Genomic DNA, 14737 nt, shown 5'->3' with positions numbered 1-14737 from the left:
TTGGGGGAGGTCAAGGAATACCGGGGGTAATAGCATAGAGAGAAGAGAGTGAAGATAGTTTAGAAGTGCCAGGATGATACTCAGCTCTGCATATACTAATTGAAAATTTTAATTAGAATAAAAATAACAAATAAAGAAGTAAATGGAAAGATAATAATAATTACAATAACAACTGGCGCCCAGTGAGGGTAATACAGACTAGCTGCTTGTTTTCTTTTGATAAGATGCACTATCATGTTCTTGTTGGTTCTTCAATAAAACTGTGCTTTCCTCTTAGTACCTGGTTGATTCTGAAAGGGGAAGATTACTAGCATGCTTAAGATAGTATGAGAAGCGTTTTGTGTTTCTTTAAGGCAGTCACAGAAGCTTGGTTTGAAGTCAAGCATCTCTCAGTGGTCCATAAAGACTGAACATTCCATGAAGCACCTCCAGCTGGATCAGGGACCCAGTGAATGTGTTTATCCACATGACTGATATGCACTGATTTGCTGTAGAACCGTCACTGGGACAAGGCACCCCAGGCATTACACATTTGATATAACTGATGCCATCCTAAATTGTATGCCACACAGCCAGGACACGAGCCATGGGAACTACAAACAAGGTACACTTGTTTTCTTTTCCTTCTTTTTAAATTGTGTTTGGTATGTGTGAGTGCTATGTTACAGGTGTGCAAGTGTGTTCACGTGTGTAGACTACAGAATAACTTCTGGTCATTCCTTTTCTTTCTTTCTTTCTTTCTTTCTTTCTTTCTTTTTTAAGTTTACTGTTTGTATGTGTGTATCCACATGTGCATGCCATGGTATGCATGTGGAAGTCAGAGGAAAACCTGCAGGAATCACTTCTCCCCTTCCACCATCTGTATTTCTAGGATCGCGTTCTAATCATCATGCTTGGTGACTTACTACTGACTCCAGGTAGCCCATCTTAGTAAGCCCCAAGCCATTCTTAGTGGCTGCGTGCTGCACCTCTGTAGCCCCATGCTTGCTTACCTATGCTCAGTAGCTCCATCTATGTTTTGAGGCAGGGTTGCTTACAGGATTGGAGTTCATGGGGCAGGCTAGGCTGGCTGGACACTGGGCTCTAGTGATCTGCCTTTCTCGACTTTACCAACGTTGGGATTATAAGCATTTGCCAGTGTTATTGTTGCTGTTGCTGTGTGTTTTTATCTGTGCATGGTGCATGCATGGGCCTTGAGTGGGTGCCGTGGTACACATGTGGAGATCAGAGGACAATTTTGTGGATTCGCTTCTCCACATATGCCTTTGCATGAGTTCTGGGGATCACTCTCCAGTTGACAAGCAGCCCCCATCAAGAGGTTTTGTCCTGTATTTTTTTTTTTTATGTGAGTAGTTGTTATGCATTGATTTTCTTTGAACTAAAACATGCCCTCCAGAAATGAATGAGGAAGCCCCTGAGACTAGGGCAGGAAATAACTCACAAGTAACAATAAGTTTCTTAGTTAATAGGACTCACAAGGCCTTTCCCTAAGATGATGGAAGCAGGAATAGGCTCCCTGGGAAGAGGAGACTCTCCCACCACAAGCAAGCTCCCTGCAAGTCACACAAAGGACTACGAGGGTGCAGCTACCATGAATTGTCACCATGCTGGGGTGGCCCTTTGGCAGTACAGCTGCAGTATTTAGATCATGTCTGCATTGCTAAGCAACCGCTCATATATATTCCAATAAGTAACCCCAGTAAATGCATTAGTTTGCTAAATCAGACTCTGGTAAAAACATTCCTTCATTCTGCTCTTGGTGTCCTATCTGGAGTGAGTGCAACTTTTCACTTCTCCCAGTCACACAGTGGTGCCAGGATTGAACCTAGGTCCTCAGGCTTGCAAGGTAAGCACTTTGTTGACAACATTTCCAGCCTTGTTTCCCTTTTTTTAAAAAAAAGTTTTTAAACATTTTACTTATTATTTTTATGCATATGGGTGGTTTGCCTGCTTATGTGTCTGTGTACTGCATGCAGACAATACTCACAGAGGCCAGGGTCAAGCTGCAGACCCCCTAGGATTAAAATTATAGATGGTTGTGAGCCACCATGTGGGTGCTGGGAATTGAACCTTGGTCTTCTGGGAGAGCAGCCAGGTTCTTTTAATGGCTCAGCCATCCCCCTAGATTTCTCTCTCTCTCTCTCTCTCTCTCTCTCTCTCTCTCTCTCTCTCTCTCTCTCTCTCTCTCTCTCTCTCTCTCTCTCTCTTTTATTAAGTATAAGTCCTGGGTATTTTGTTTTTTCAACAGAAAATGTGCTATAGTGATGCTTATGCGAAAAGTATTGTCTAACTGCAGGTCACATGGGTCGGTAATTTTTACATCACAGATCCACAGCCTCTTCAAGATGTAAGTTCTTAAAAAAGAAAAATATCATGCTAACAATTAAATAAAAGAATTACTATTATACTCATATTTAAGTAAATTGCACCTTTCAAGGGTTGTATTTTGACTTTTATGATGTAGATTTCAATGCATTAATTTTTTAATGCCAATATTCTCTGAAGCTGGTAAATACTCTTCAAACCCCCTCCTTTGACTGTACCAACTGCCCTGTGTTCTGGCCTCAGCCTGAGAGTCTGATGTCTCCAGTTGAAGCTCATCTCCAAACACGTAAGGACAGAGTGATGAGTAAAATCGTGTGCATCTGGGATTTGCTAAACTGATCTGAGAACGGCTAGGAGTGGGGAGTAGATGGACCAGAAGGGACAGAAATGAGCTCTGACGAGTCAGATGCTGGTGCTGGGGGAGGAAGAAACATTTGCTGATATGTTTGAGAGCTTCCACAGACATATTTTTATAGATTAGAACTAAAAATAAATACATAAAATGGTCCTTCTCAAGGTGGTTTGCTAAAGATAAGAGGATTTCTCTCGTTCAATTTTAAGTGAAATCGTCCTACCCCCACATGAATGTAATAAACACTGACCCTTTCGTGTCCAGCTGGAACCTGGCTAAGAGCTGTGCAGTGCAAAATTAATGCCAGGCTGCAAACTCTTCGGCAGATAGACAAAGGAGCAGCTAAGTCTCTTGCATCTACGAAAAATGCAAACATGTGTGGAAGGATGTCTCATCCTGCTGCCTGGCTTTATGATGGAAACCAGGTGGAAAATAATGAGCAAGTGAGCCCTACTCTCCACATGGGGCTCAGCAGCAAAGAGAGCCACGGTTGTCCCCTCGTAATAGCAGGAAGCCATGGTAGACCAGCCTTGAGGTCACAGCTGGGCTCAGCAGTTAAAGTAATGAGGATGAATCTCCCCCAAACACAAAACCATGAAATCCTCAACTTTGAGATTAGCAAATACCTCCACAGGAGTGAAGACAAATCTGACTCTGCAGCAGTGAAGGCAACTTCACTCCACAGCAGTGAGGATGAGCTCACTCCACAGCAGCGAAGGCGACTCACACCACAGCAGTGAGGACGAGCTCTCTCCACAGTAGTAAAGGCAACTCACACCACAACAGTGAGGATGAGCTCACTCCACAGCAGCGAAGGCGACTCACACCACAGCAGTGAGGATGAGCTCACTCCATAGCAGCGAAGGCGACTCACACCACAACAGTGAGGATGAGCTCACTCCACAGCAGCGAAGGCGACTCACACCACAGCAGTGAAGACGAGCTCACTCCACAGCAGTGAGGACGAGCTCACTCCACAGCAGCGAAGGCGACTCACACCACAGCAGTGAGGACAAGCTCACTCCACAGCACAGTGGGAAGGAATCAATGACCAGATATGATGAGCAAGAATGATCCTTGGGGTCCTGTTGCCTGGAGTCCCACCTTCGGAACAGAAGGCAGCACTTCCAGTGCCTGCTAAGGTGGTGCCCAAAGCAGTCAGCAACTGCCAAGGTCCAGGAAAGGAAAATAGGACTGAACAAACCATTGCCAGCCACCATGTGCCCAAGTGAAACTTTGAATCCTTCCCACTATGCTCACACTATAATCTACAGCTCAAAGAAAACTGCAAGGAAAAAGTCAAAAGTGTTCAGATTTGAGGTTCTGCAACAGGTCATTACAAAAACGGTACACACAGAGGTTACACAGACCAGTGAGAAACGTTGAAAGGCAAATATGTTCTACTCTGACTGAGCTTACATGTTTATCCTAACTGCAACACAACAACTAAGGAAAATAAATATTTACACACACTAGGTGCTACACACAGACTGTTAGCTTGACATGAAGACTCTCTAAGAGCACTTCCTGATAGTAGACAGTAAATTATGGATAAATTCTGCGGAAGATAAGTAATTCTGAATTATTTAAATTTACTTATAGAAAATAATAATGGATGCAAATATTACTTTATAACAATTAAATGTTTGAGCTTTTGACTATTTTTTTTACTTTAGGCAAGTTTTCCTTAAGACAAACATGAAGAACTTTAGACAGACTATTACAAGGCCCCATGGAGGGCCAAGAGCTTTCTACTTACCTGGGACAGCAGGGTCAGCTCATGGTGACACGTGACAGCGTTCCGGTTGGCTTCCATAAAATATCTCTGCGTGCGCCTCCGCTCCCGCTCCAGTTTCCTCTCCAAGGCCAGCTGGGATGTGGCTAAGTTGTCTAAATACTTCATCATGACATCTGACACCAGGGAACAAACTTCTACAATATCTGGACGCGCTTCCGCATCAGGAGTGAGGCACCTAAGAGAAGACACGGTAACTGTAACAGAGGTCCTTCATTGATGGGATGGCATGGGGGTGGGGGAGGTCAAGTTTAGTTCAACTGCTTGTGCATCATGGAATCTGCACCCAAGAGCAGCTGGGACAAGAAGAGCATCAGATAGAGCTCTGAATCCAGCACTTCTCAAAAGACATCTGAACCCCGGGGAAGGAGGGCAGCTGGAGGGATTTGCACTGGAGCTCAGAGGCCAGGCTTGTAGGCAGGCCTCTTCTCCCAGTGAAGGAAGGGGCCATCTTCGCCTGTATGTTTGACTGCCTTCTAAATCAGCCCAGCTCACTAGTGAGATATATATAATGTCAAAAGTAAAATCCCAGCACTTAGGAGCCTGAGTCAGGAAGAGCATGAGTTTGAGGCCAACCTGGGTTACAGTATCTTTAAAAGGAAACAAAAATGTTATTTTAATATATTTTTAATTTTTTAAAATTATAGCTTATTTTGGCATACAAAAGAACAGTTTACAACCTGAGAGAATCTGAGCTAAAAATGAAAAGCTGGTGTGTAAAAGTTGATGAAATATGAGAGAGGGAACATTTGACCTTCCTTGTAATTAGCTATTAGCACCATCATTAATTTTAAGGCCACCAGAGTTGTGGACACTCAATGTGTCTGATAAATTTCATTTCACTAGGTCTTGTTGATGAGGGTCTTATGCTAATAATCTGCGTTTTGTTTCTGACTTAAGTTGGGATACGCTGTTACAAACAGTCTTCATTGGAATATGTCTACATTGTCGTACATTTTTCTTAAGAAGTTTTGCTTAAGTAACTTGACCCATTAAGTGCTTAGGTCTCTGTGGTTTTGGAGGCAGGGAGCATCATCAGACATACGGAAGTGAGTGCCATTCACATCCGTCTAGGTCAGTCAGAAGGCTGTTTGCACAGCCGTGGAGTCTACCAGCAAGACCACTGCACTGTCTGCATTTCAGTTAATAAACTACTGCGTGATGAGATTTTAATGTTCTAATTCATCACTACACTGCAAGCTTCTTAAGAGGAAAGCCTATGCCTGTCTCTTCACAATGACCTTAGCATTTAAGATGGAATCTGGCTTCTGAGGAGACCTGGGTAAATGAGCAACTGAATCCATGAATAAGTGAACACCGCCTATCACCTAAAGAATTCACCCATCCTTAACCAAGATGCCTGGACATAGGCTTTGGGACTTCCAGGAAAACACTAGCAACTGGTTTTGTGTAGCTCTGTTGCTCACCGGAATATTTCAGACACCTTCTTCGGGGACACATGCATGCTAATGTCTGGCATGTGGTACTCTCCAAAGATTCTCTAACCAAACAAGCACAAAATGATGTTTGGGGGGCGGGGAATTGAATATGCCTTTCATTCAGTAGCTTTTTGCTCCAGTCAGAGACAAGATGGAAAACAGTGCAAGGGATAGTGTTGAAATATCCTCACTTCAGAGCTGAAGGCAAGGTGAGCCTGCAAGCATTCCCTTGTTTTTAGAGCTCACGACGGGCTTGGCTCTCTAATCACCACGTCTGCTTGGAAACAAAACACCAGACAGCTTCTGCAGCCAGGCACTGAGCAAACCTCACAGGTTGGGAATAGTGGAAAAGAAAAGGGAAAGAAAGAAAGGCAGGAAAGGAAGCCGCCGCACTGCTGCCTCCACAGCGCCACCGCGCGCTGATAGTAAAAATAGCAACGCTGCTGCTCCAGACTCCTCAGGGTGGCTCCAGGGGTTGCTTCATTATTCTCCCAATTTAAAAGATTGCTTAGGAAAGAAAAGTTTCAAGGATAAGACGTGTGAATACACCATGTAACCAGGAATAGGGGAAGACTACATGTTAGGAATGCACTTATTATGGGCTGTGCTTGACAAGAATGTGCAAAGTAAACGTGCTTGGAAACTCCAGAAACGAGGTGTGTATGACTGGAAATACCGCGGAGTTTAAGAATGACTATACGAGTTACTGCTGGCCTGTAATTCCAGCAGTCAGGAGGCTGAGAATGGAGGATAATGAGCCCCAGGCTAGCCTAGCTTAAATAGCAGGATCCTATCTTAAAAAAAGAAAAAAATCAGGTTCGGAGGTTGTTTTGTATTCCAAGGCTCTGACAAGTTGCTGCCAACTGGCTCTGAACCTAATAACTTGCTGAGTCATTGAAGATTATTAAGAACTCAGTTTTTATATAACATTGCACCCATATTTTTTAAAAACTGAGAGACTAAGGAAATGGGAAATCAGAAATTGTTCTTCTGAACTTAGTTTTCCAACACTAAAACTTCAAAGCAAATTAAATAAATATACAGTGCATTTAATTCACAATAAATTTTGGCTTGAAGTTTTCTAAAGAAAAAACTTTCTTCTTGGTAACTTGCTATCCTTCCCCTGAGTGCCGCCAGGCCTCCCCATCCAGGGGACATGGTCAGAAAAGGGGCACCAGAGTTCGTGTGAGAGTCAGATCTCACTCTCCACTCAACAGTGGAGAATATCATGTTCTTCGGCTAGGTCTTGGTAGGGGTTCGAAGCTTACTGCATATATTCTCCTTGGCTGGTGCCTTAGTTTGAGGAGGACCCCAGAACCCAGATCTGCCTGTTCTAAGAGCATATATAAAGGGAGGAGGTCTCCCTCAATCACAGACATAGGGGAGGGGAGAAGGGGGGAGGTAGGAGGGAGGGAAGAATGGGAGGAAACAGGGGAAGGGCTAACAACCGAGATGTAATGTGAATAAATTAATAAAATTTAAAAATAAATAAATAAATAAATAAATAAAACTTTCTTAATGCAAGTGGAGATAATTAGGGAATCTTAAATAACGTTAAATTAAAATAATGTCTGTTATAGCACACCCTGGCAGTCAGCTGTATAGTTAAACTGCCAGGTCTAACTTATTGTCATCTCTTAGTATTTTAAATTACAAACACCTTGAAAAGCATTTCATCAGGGCCTTCAGAGATGGATCAGTGGATTAGGCACTTGTCCACAGAGGGGTGAGGACCAGAGTTTGAATTCCAAGAACCCCTATGAATATGAAAGCCGCACCCAGAGAGAAATTGAACAACTAGACTACCTAACTGCTGACCTCTGCTTTCAACTGAGAGACTCAGCCTCAACAAACAAGGTAAAGAATGGTCAAGAAAGGCATCAAGCATCAACATTGGCCTACAGACACATGTGCACACACATATGTGTGAACATGTATACAAACATACATACATACATGCACATCACACACTCATATACATGCAAAACAACAGCAACAAATCATTTTGTCCGAGTCACTGATCAGTATCATTCATCCTTTAAAACATCATGATGGCAGTGAACTCAGAACTTACAATGAAGCATCTCCCTGTGCCCCCACTGCCCCCACAAGCTTCCTCCAGGCAGCCATTGTTAATCTTGGGGTGTTCTTGATGGTGGCCTGTCCTTATGTTGCTGGTAACATTTACCCTTTTCCTGGTCTTGCTTCCATGTCTCAAAGGTGTAACTGAATAAATCCAACTCTTCGTATCTCCAAAATCAGTCCCCTTCTCCAGCTAATCGAAGTGGTTTTAGCCCTCTTAGCACCATACCCACAATGTGTAGTCCACAGTGCAAGCAAGATTTCCCCACCCGCCTACACCTCTCCATCAACATCACCATTAGCTCTCATATAAAATGAATCTCCTTTTCCTCCCTCTTCCTTACCCTCTGTCTGTTCCTCATGAGCCCACCAACATGAGAGTTGCTAAGGAAGATGCTGTCACTATGAGCCCCTCTGCTTGTCATCCTTAGTTCCACCAAATGATGAAACATTGAACCCTTGACCAGCATCTTCAGTACATAGAGGTCTGCTAGGACCAAGATATTCTATAGAGTCGGAGGCTCATAAGATTAGGTCAGTGTTAGATAAACATGGAAAAGATTTAAAAGAATGATTCTACAAATAGATGAAGTATTAACCAGCAAAGAGCAATGGACTTGCAAAAGTAACCAAAGGGCCAGGGGAATGGCCACTCTAGAATGCCAACAGCAATTCACTGGAGGTGGTGATATATGCAGGGTAGACATGAAGCCAGACTTTCAGAGTCCTTGCAAAGGCAGAAACTTGCCCATCTGGGGCAATGCTAGAACTTTTAACGTCAAAAAAAAAAAAAAAAAAAAAAAAAAAAAAAAAAAAGATTCGGTTCAGCTTGGTGGAGCAGAGAAATAATGTTGGCCCCATGCAAGTACTAAGATGTCCTTGGCAATAACTTATCAGCCGTGACTTCCAAGAACCAGTGTTGACTGAAGGTCTGGTCTGTGCCAGGCGCTCTTCTGCAATAGCCAGGTCAAAACCAAGGTAAAAAGTATCTGCTCTTAAGTTTCTTTGTGGAGGAAAGACATCAACAAGCAAGCATGAGTGTGCCTGAGTGTGATATTTTAGGGGCATTAGTTACTTTTTTGTTGCTGTCACCAAATATTAATACCTGACCAAAAGCAACGTAGAGAATGAAGGGAGGGCTCATTTGGTCCTGCTTGAAGGCAGCCCATCATCTGCACGGTAAAACAGCACAGTGACAGGAAACATAAGTGGCTCCTAGTCCAGTACCTGGCAAGGCTTTGCATTCCTTCCTGGAGCTGCAAGAGCTGGGCATTTTGGCATTTTCATCCACACTCCAGTTTTTAAAACTCTTCCCACTGAGCTCTGCTTATGGCACTCGGGGCCTTCTTTACCTCATGGCTCCAAACTCTTCCATGTTTGCTCCACAAATCAGTCACACAAAGCTCTACAAACAGTGCGCTCAGGCTTCCCACAGCAAGAGTGGTGTCACTCTCAGTACCAACTCTGTGTATTATTTTTTTTCCCGTGGTGTCACAACCAAGTTACCAGACAAAGCCAGGCAAGGAAAAAGGGGTTGTTTGGGCTCATCACTGAAGAGGGGACACAGTCCACCATGAGAGGGCAGACAGCATGAAGACAGGAGTGTGGTATGACTACACACACTGTGTAAGGAGAGAAACTATTGGTGCTCAGCCCCCTTTCTTTCTCTTCAGTTAGGGATAGCATCTCATTTGCCCAAAGTCAGGGTGGGTCAGCTCTCATTAGCTCAAACTTTCCGGGCATTCTTCCACAGATATACCTAACAGTATGCCCCTAATTTTATTCCAAACCCATGTAGCTTGACAACAAGGGTTAATAGTCATAGAATGACTGACACCAAGATTTTATGAAGTGAGCTGGAGTGCACTGAGGCAGAAGAGCGGTCAGAGTTGGTTTCCTGGTCTGAGATGTTTCTGTGGTAATCTAAGGGAGGTGAAGGCAAGAACTATGCAAATGTCTGAAAGGATCAGTGGGGGCGGGGGGTGATGAGGGGAGTAGCTGAAATCTCGACAGCAGCAAGCAGGATGGATCTGAGTCTGAGGCATTCAAGGAGGGTTCCTGCAGTCAGGAGGAATACGTCAGCCCTCTGGGAGTACAGGGCAAGGACCTTTATTAAACTCCTGCAATTGTAATGAGGAGAGCCTCTCATTTTCATTTGAGAACTTAGTATAAAATACAGTATTGCAAACTTTTAAAAATAACTGTAGTTTTATCACTGAGCACATAGTTCTTTTTAGCTTATTATTTTTTTCTGTATGCATACTTCATAAAAATTGGTTTTCATAGTTTTTGTTTTGCTTGGTTTTACATCACATACATTTTTCATGTTGACATAAAGTCTTGTAGATAGGCCTAATGGCTGTACAACATCTCACGTTCCTCTTGGATGTCTCAGTGGTTTTCAAAGAACCACTATTACTAACGATGTTTAAGCACCCTGCTAGGTTTGGATTACCTGGAGAGATTTTCATAAGCATTTACCTATAGGTAATGAATATAGAGAGGAATGAGGAATTTTATGATGGCTGCTAAATGTTATAATGTGAGACTATTTACCTGCTAATGGTATCTGTCACTTTTTCAGAGTAGATGCCTTCTGGCACTGGTTCATACACAGCCTCCACTATCTGCAAGAAAAACAGGAAACAGTGAGAGTGTCAAAGGACCACGGTTTCTATGGGCAGCCATCCGTGGCTACAATATGGATTGATAATAAATTAATATAACCGCACATACAAGTTTTAATCAGGAATTTTCATTCATGCCAAGAAATGAAAACTAATGCTGATTAGACAGTTCTAGAATTGAGAATCATCTTTTCTAAGCTAAGGTAAAGCTAACCTTGGGCTCATGGTAAAGTGATACATGGGACAATATAATATGGTGGCATGTGGGCCTAGGGTAGGGGCTGGGGATGCAGCATAAGGGGAAAGCAGCTGCCTAGCATGTGCTAGGACCTCGGTTCCAACTCTGCCACCATAAAGAATCAGCAATGAGGAGTTTGTTTTCTTAATGTTATATGACAAATGACCATAGTCAAGTAGAAGTGATTTGAAGTGTTGTAGATGTTTAGATGAGAGGAGATGAGATAGATTGGGTCACGTAGGAAATCAAACAATGCATGCTTTTAACTGATAGTGGTATAAGTCACAAGGGTTAGGGGAAGACAGGATGTGGCTCTTAGCAACAGGAGGCCCTTTTGTTTGCAGTGGCCTACTTTAGTCGCCAAGGAGAGCATGTTGGTGCTACAGAAGGGAGGACTCAAAGTCGCCATCTGATAGAGGATGCAGCCAGCAGCCCAGACATCAGCCTTCTCTCCATACGGCTCACTCTTCAGGACCTCTGGGCTGAAACACATAAGGGATGTTAATGCATACTGAGGAAGGGAAATAAATCAGTCACCGCTGGAAGAAGACCAGTGTTCAAGCTGGTGGTGTTGATACAAAAAAACAAGTAACTGGACATGAAAATGACTCCTAATGACTTTGCACTATACTCATAATTCTCTCAACCCTTCTCAGTGAAGCATCTCCTTACAGAGGACAGCAAATAACACAGAGACCCTCAACAATTCAGTCTACAGATTGTAAGAGAGTGTGGGGTATTCAGTCCTAAGTGAAAAATACATATTGCAGTCCTTTCCCCATGAGGCACAGGGATTTTCACAGAAGAGGTGGCAGAAAGAGTGTAAGAACCGAAGATGGCAGCACCAATTGTACACTGTGTCTGATTAGCATGAAAACCAGGACTACCCAGCAACCTAAAGACCAAACTGAGAACTACAAAACACCAGTGCTATTGATTCCAAGGTGAGAGGGATCCACATTGTGTGGGGCATGAGTAGGCCCGACCCTTGACCACCCAGCTAAACCACAGAAAAATCCTGGGGACAGCCTACATCAGCCACCATCTTGGGAAGGGCTGTGGGATATCCAGTGCAGTTTCAGGCTGTCACTGCCCATCTACTTCTTGCGGGGTCTGGGACAGGGAGCGGACAGGCAGAGTTGAATCCCAGCACCGGACACAATCCACATTAGCTGCCTCCTGAGAAATAGTGTGGGGCACCCAACCAACTTTGAGCTCTGATCACTCTCAGCGTCCCTAGCTGCTTGCCAGCCTAATCCAGCTGGGTTACAGAGAAGATAAGCAGAGCACTGCCATCTCGAGAGGGCCTGTGGAGCATCTGAGCAGCTTGGAGTTCCGAATTCTCACAGCTTTCCCAGCTGCTTGCCAGCTGGGCCCATCTGTAACATGGAGCATACTGTGAGAGCTGAATCCAGGTGCCAGCCACAACTGACAATAGCCACCATCCTATGAGCAATTTGGGGCCTTGGTATTTCTCTGACCAACCGCCTGGAGCATACTACATACACAAAGAAAAAACGCTGAGCAGAGACCTGTATGGGCCACAATCCACATTAGCTGCTATCCTGTGAGCAACTTCAGGCCTGGGTCAATCTGTGCCTGCCCGTATAAAGCATACTGCTCTGACACAGCTAAGACACAAAGCAAACAGGCTGAGCAGAGATCTGCTCCGGGCACAATCCTCATTAGCTGCTACCCTGTTAGCAGCTTCTGGCTCTGATTTCACCCAGCCACCTACAGATCATTGGCCTGAACCATCTAGGTCACAGAGCAGACACCCAGAGCAGAGACCTGTGCAGGCCACACCCCACATTAGCTGCTGTTCCTTGAGCAGCTTTGAGCTCTAATTCTCTCTGCCCAACCAGGGCACAGAACAGATAAACAGCCCTGTCATATCAAGAAGGCCTGGATAACACACCAGGAGCTTTGGGCTCTGGTCCTCCTCAGACCCCCAGCTGCTTACCAGCCTGATCCATCTGAGATACAGACCAGATAGACAGAGCTGAGTATGGCGCAGACCAAGACTCACATTTGCTGCCATTTCAAAAAGGTTTGTGGGGGCACCTGAGCAGCTTCAAGCTTGAACCTCTTATAGTCCCCCAGCTGCTTAATGGCCTATCTGGAATACAGAGCAGATAGATAGAGCCCTGCCATTTCAAAAAGGACTGAGAAACTTTTGGCTTGGAAATCTATCAGCAAACTCCTCTCCTACCTGGGATACAGACAGGGAACCCCACTGAGCTGAGCTGGATGCAGGCTCTAACACACACTGTTCCAACATCCTGAGGAGGCCTCTGGGGAGTCATAGCAAACAACCATTGGCTTGGAGCTCTCTTTACTTGCTCCCAAACTGCATGGCCAACATGGGACACAGACAGCAACCTCATTGGAGGAACCCTAGGCCTGCTAACTCCTAGCTAGACAACCAGATGCCTAGAGGACAGTGCAAGAAGACTAGGAACAAAACTGAGAGCCATATAACACCACCAGAAACCAGTGATCCTACCACAGCAAGCCCTGGAGATATGAACTCCCATGAAGCACAAGGAGAAGACTTTAAATCTGAGGTGAAGAAAAATGATAGAAGCTTTGAAAGAGGAAGATAAACCACTCAAAGAAACACTGGAAAATATATCCAACCAGATGAAGGAATTGAATAAATCCTACAAAAAAAATTACAGGAAAATTTAATCAAACAGGGGAAAGAAATGAATAAGACTATTCAAGACCTAAACATGGAATTAGAAGCAATAAAGAAACACAAGCTGAGTCAATCTTAGAGTTGGAAAACATAGGGAAGAGAAGGACACAAGCCACGCCAACCGAATACAAGAGATGGGAGAGAGAATCTCAAGTGTGGAAGATACAATCGAAGGTATCGATACATCAACCAAAGATCACATTAAAACAAAAATTTGCTGACATAAAACACCCAAGAAATCTGGGACACTATAAAAAGACTAATCTAAGAACAGTAGGAATAAAAGAAGGAGGAGAAGCCAAGCTCCAAGGCCCAGAAAACATTTTCAACAAACTCATAGATGAAAACTTTCCCAACCTAAAGAAAGAAATGCACATAAACATACAAGAAGCCTACAGAACTCCAAATAGATTTGATGAGAAAAGAGAATCCTCCCACCAGATAACAATCAAACATTCAATGTACAGAACAAAAAAGAATATTAAAAGCTGCAAGAGAAAAATGTCAAGTTACATATAAAGGCAAACCCATCAGAATTACACCTGAATTCTCAACAGAGACTATGAAAGCTAGAAGGGCCTTGACAGAAGTCATGCAAACATTAAGAGACCACTGATGCCAACCCAGACTATTATAGCCAGGAAAACTTTCAATCACCATAGATGGAGAAAACAAGATATTCCATGACAAAACCAAGTTTAATCAATACTTCACCACAAACCCAGCCCTCAGAAGGTACTAGAAAGAAAACTTCAACTCAAGAAGGCTAATTAAACCCAGGAAAACACAGGAAATAAATAATTCCACATATACAAATCCAAAACATGGAAACACACACACTCTACCACCACCAACATCAAAATAAAAGGAACTAACAACCAATTGTCATTAATATTTCTTAACATCAATGGCCTCAATTCCCCAGTAAAACAACACAGGCTGACAGAATGGATGTGAAAACAGGATCCATCATTCTGCTGCATACAAGAAATACATCTCAGCAATAAAGATAGACATTACCTCAGAGTAAAGGATTGGAAAACTGTATTCCAAGAAAATGGACACAAGAAGCAAGCTGGAGTAGCTATTCTATTATCTGATAAAATAGACTTTCAACCAAAACTAATCAAAAGAGATGGGGCAGGTCACTTTACCCTAATCAGAAGAAAAATATGCCA

At 43.6% G+C, this 14737-nt stretch overlaps 1 protein-coding gene across 1 annotated transcript in view; it reads right to left on the bottom strand.

Annotated features, from left to right (window-relative positions):
* Nek10 (NIMA related kinase 10) overlaps nucleotides 1-14737 on the bottom strand; it is a 180826-nt gene that overhangs the window by 55593 nt on the left and 110496 nt on the right. Inside the window, exons 24-26 of the mRNA XM_051140001.1 lie at nucleotides 11211-11340; nucleotides 10550-10620; nucleotides 4437-4650 (exon numbers count right to left, since the gene is read on the bottom strand). Coding sequence (XP_050995958.1) covers nucleotides 4437-4650; nucleotides 10550-10620; nucleotides 11211-11340 — 415 coding nt within the window. The remainder of the gene's footprint in view (nucleotides 1-4436; nucleotides 4651-10549; nucleotides 10621-11210; nucleotides 11341-14737) is intronic.

Source organism: Acomys russatus, chromosome 3 (genome assembly GCF_903995435.1).
Source record: "Acomys russatus chromosome 3, mAcoRus1.1, whole genome shotgun sequence".
Classification (NCBI taxonomy): domain Eukaryota; kingdom Metazoa; phylum Chordata; class Mammalia; order Rodentia; family Muridae; genus Acomys; species Acomys russatus.
Note: the sequence above shows the minus strand (reverse complement) of the source record. Positions and strands in the feature narration are given on the sequence as shown.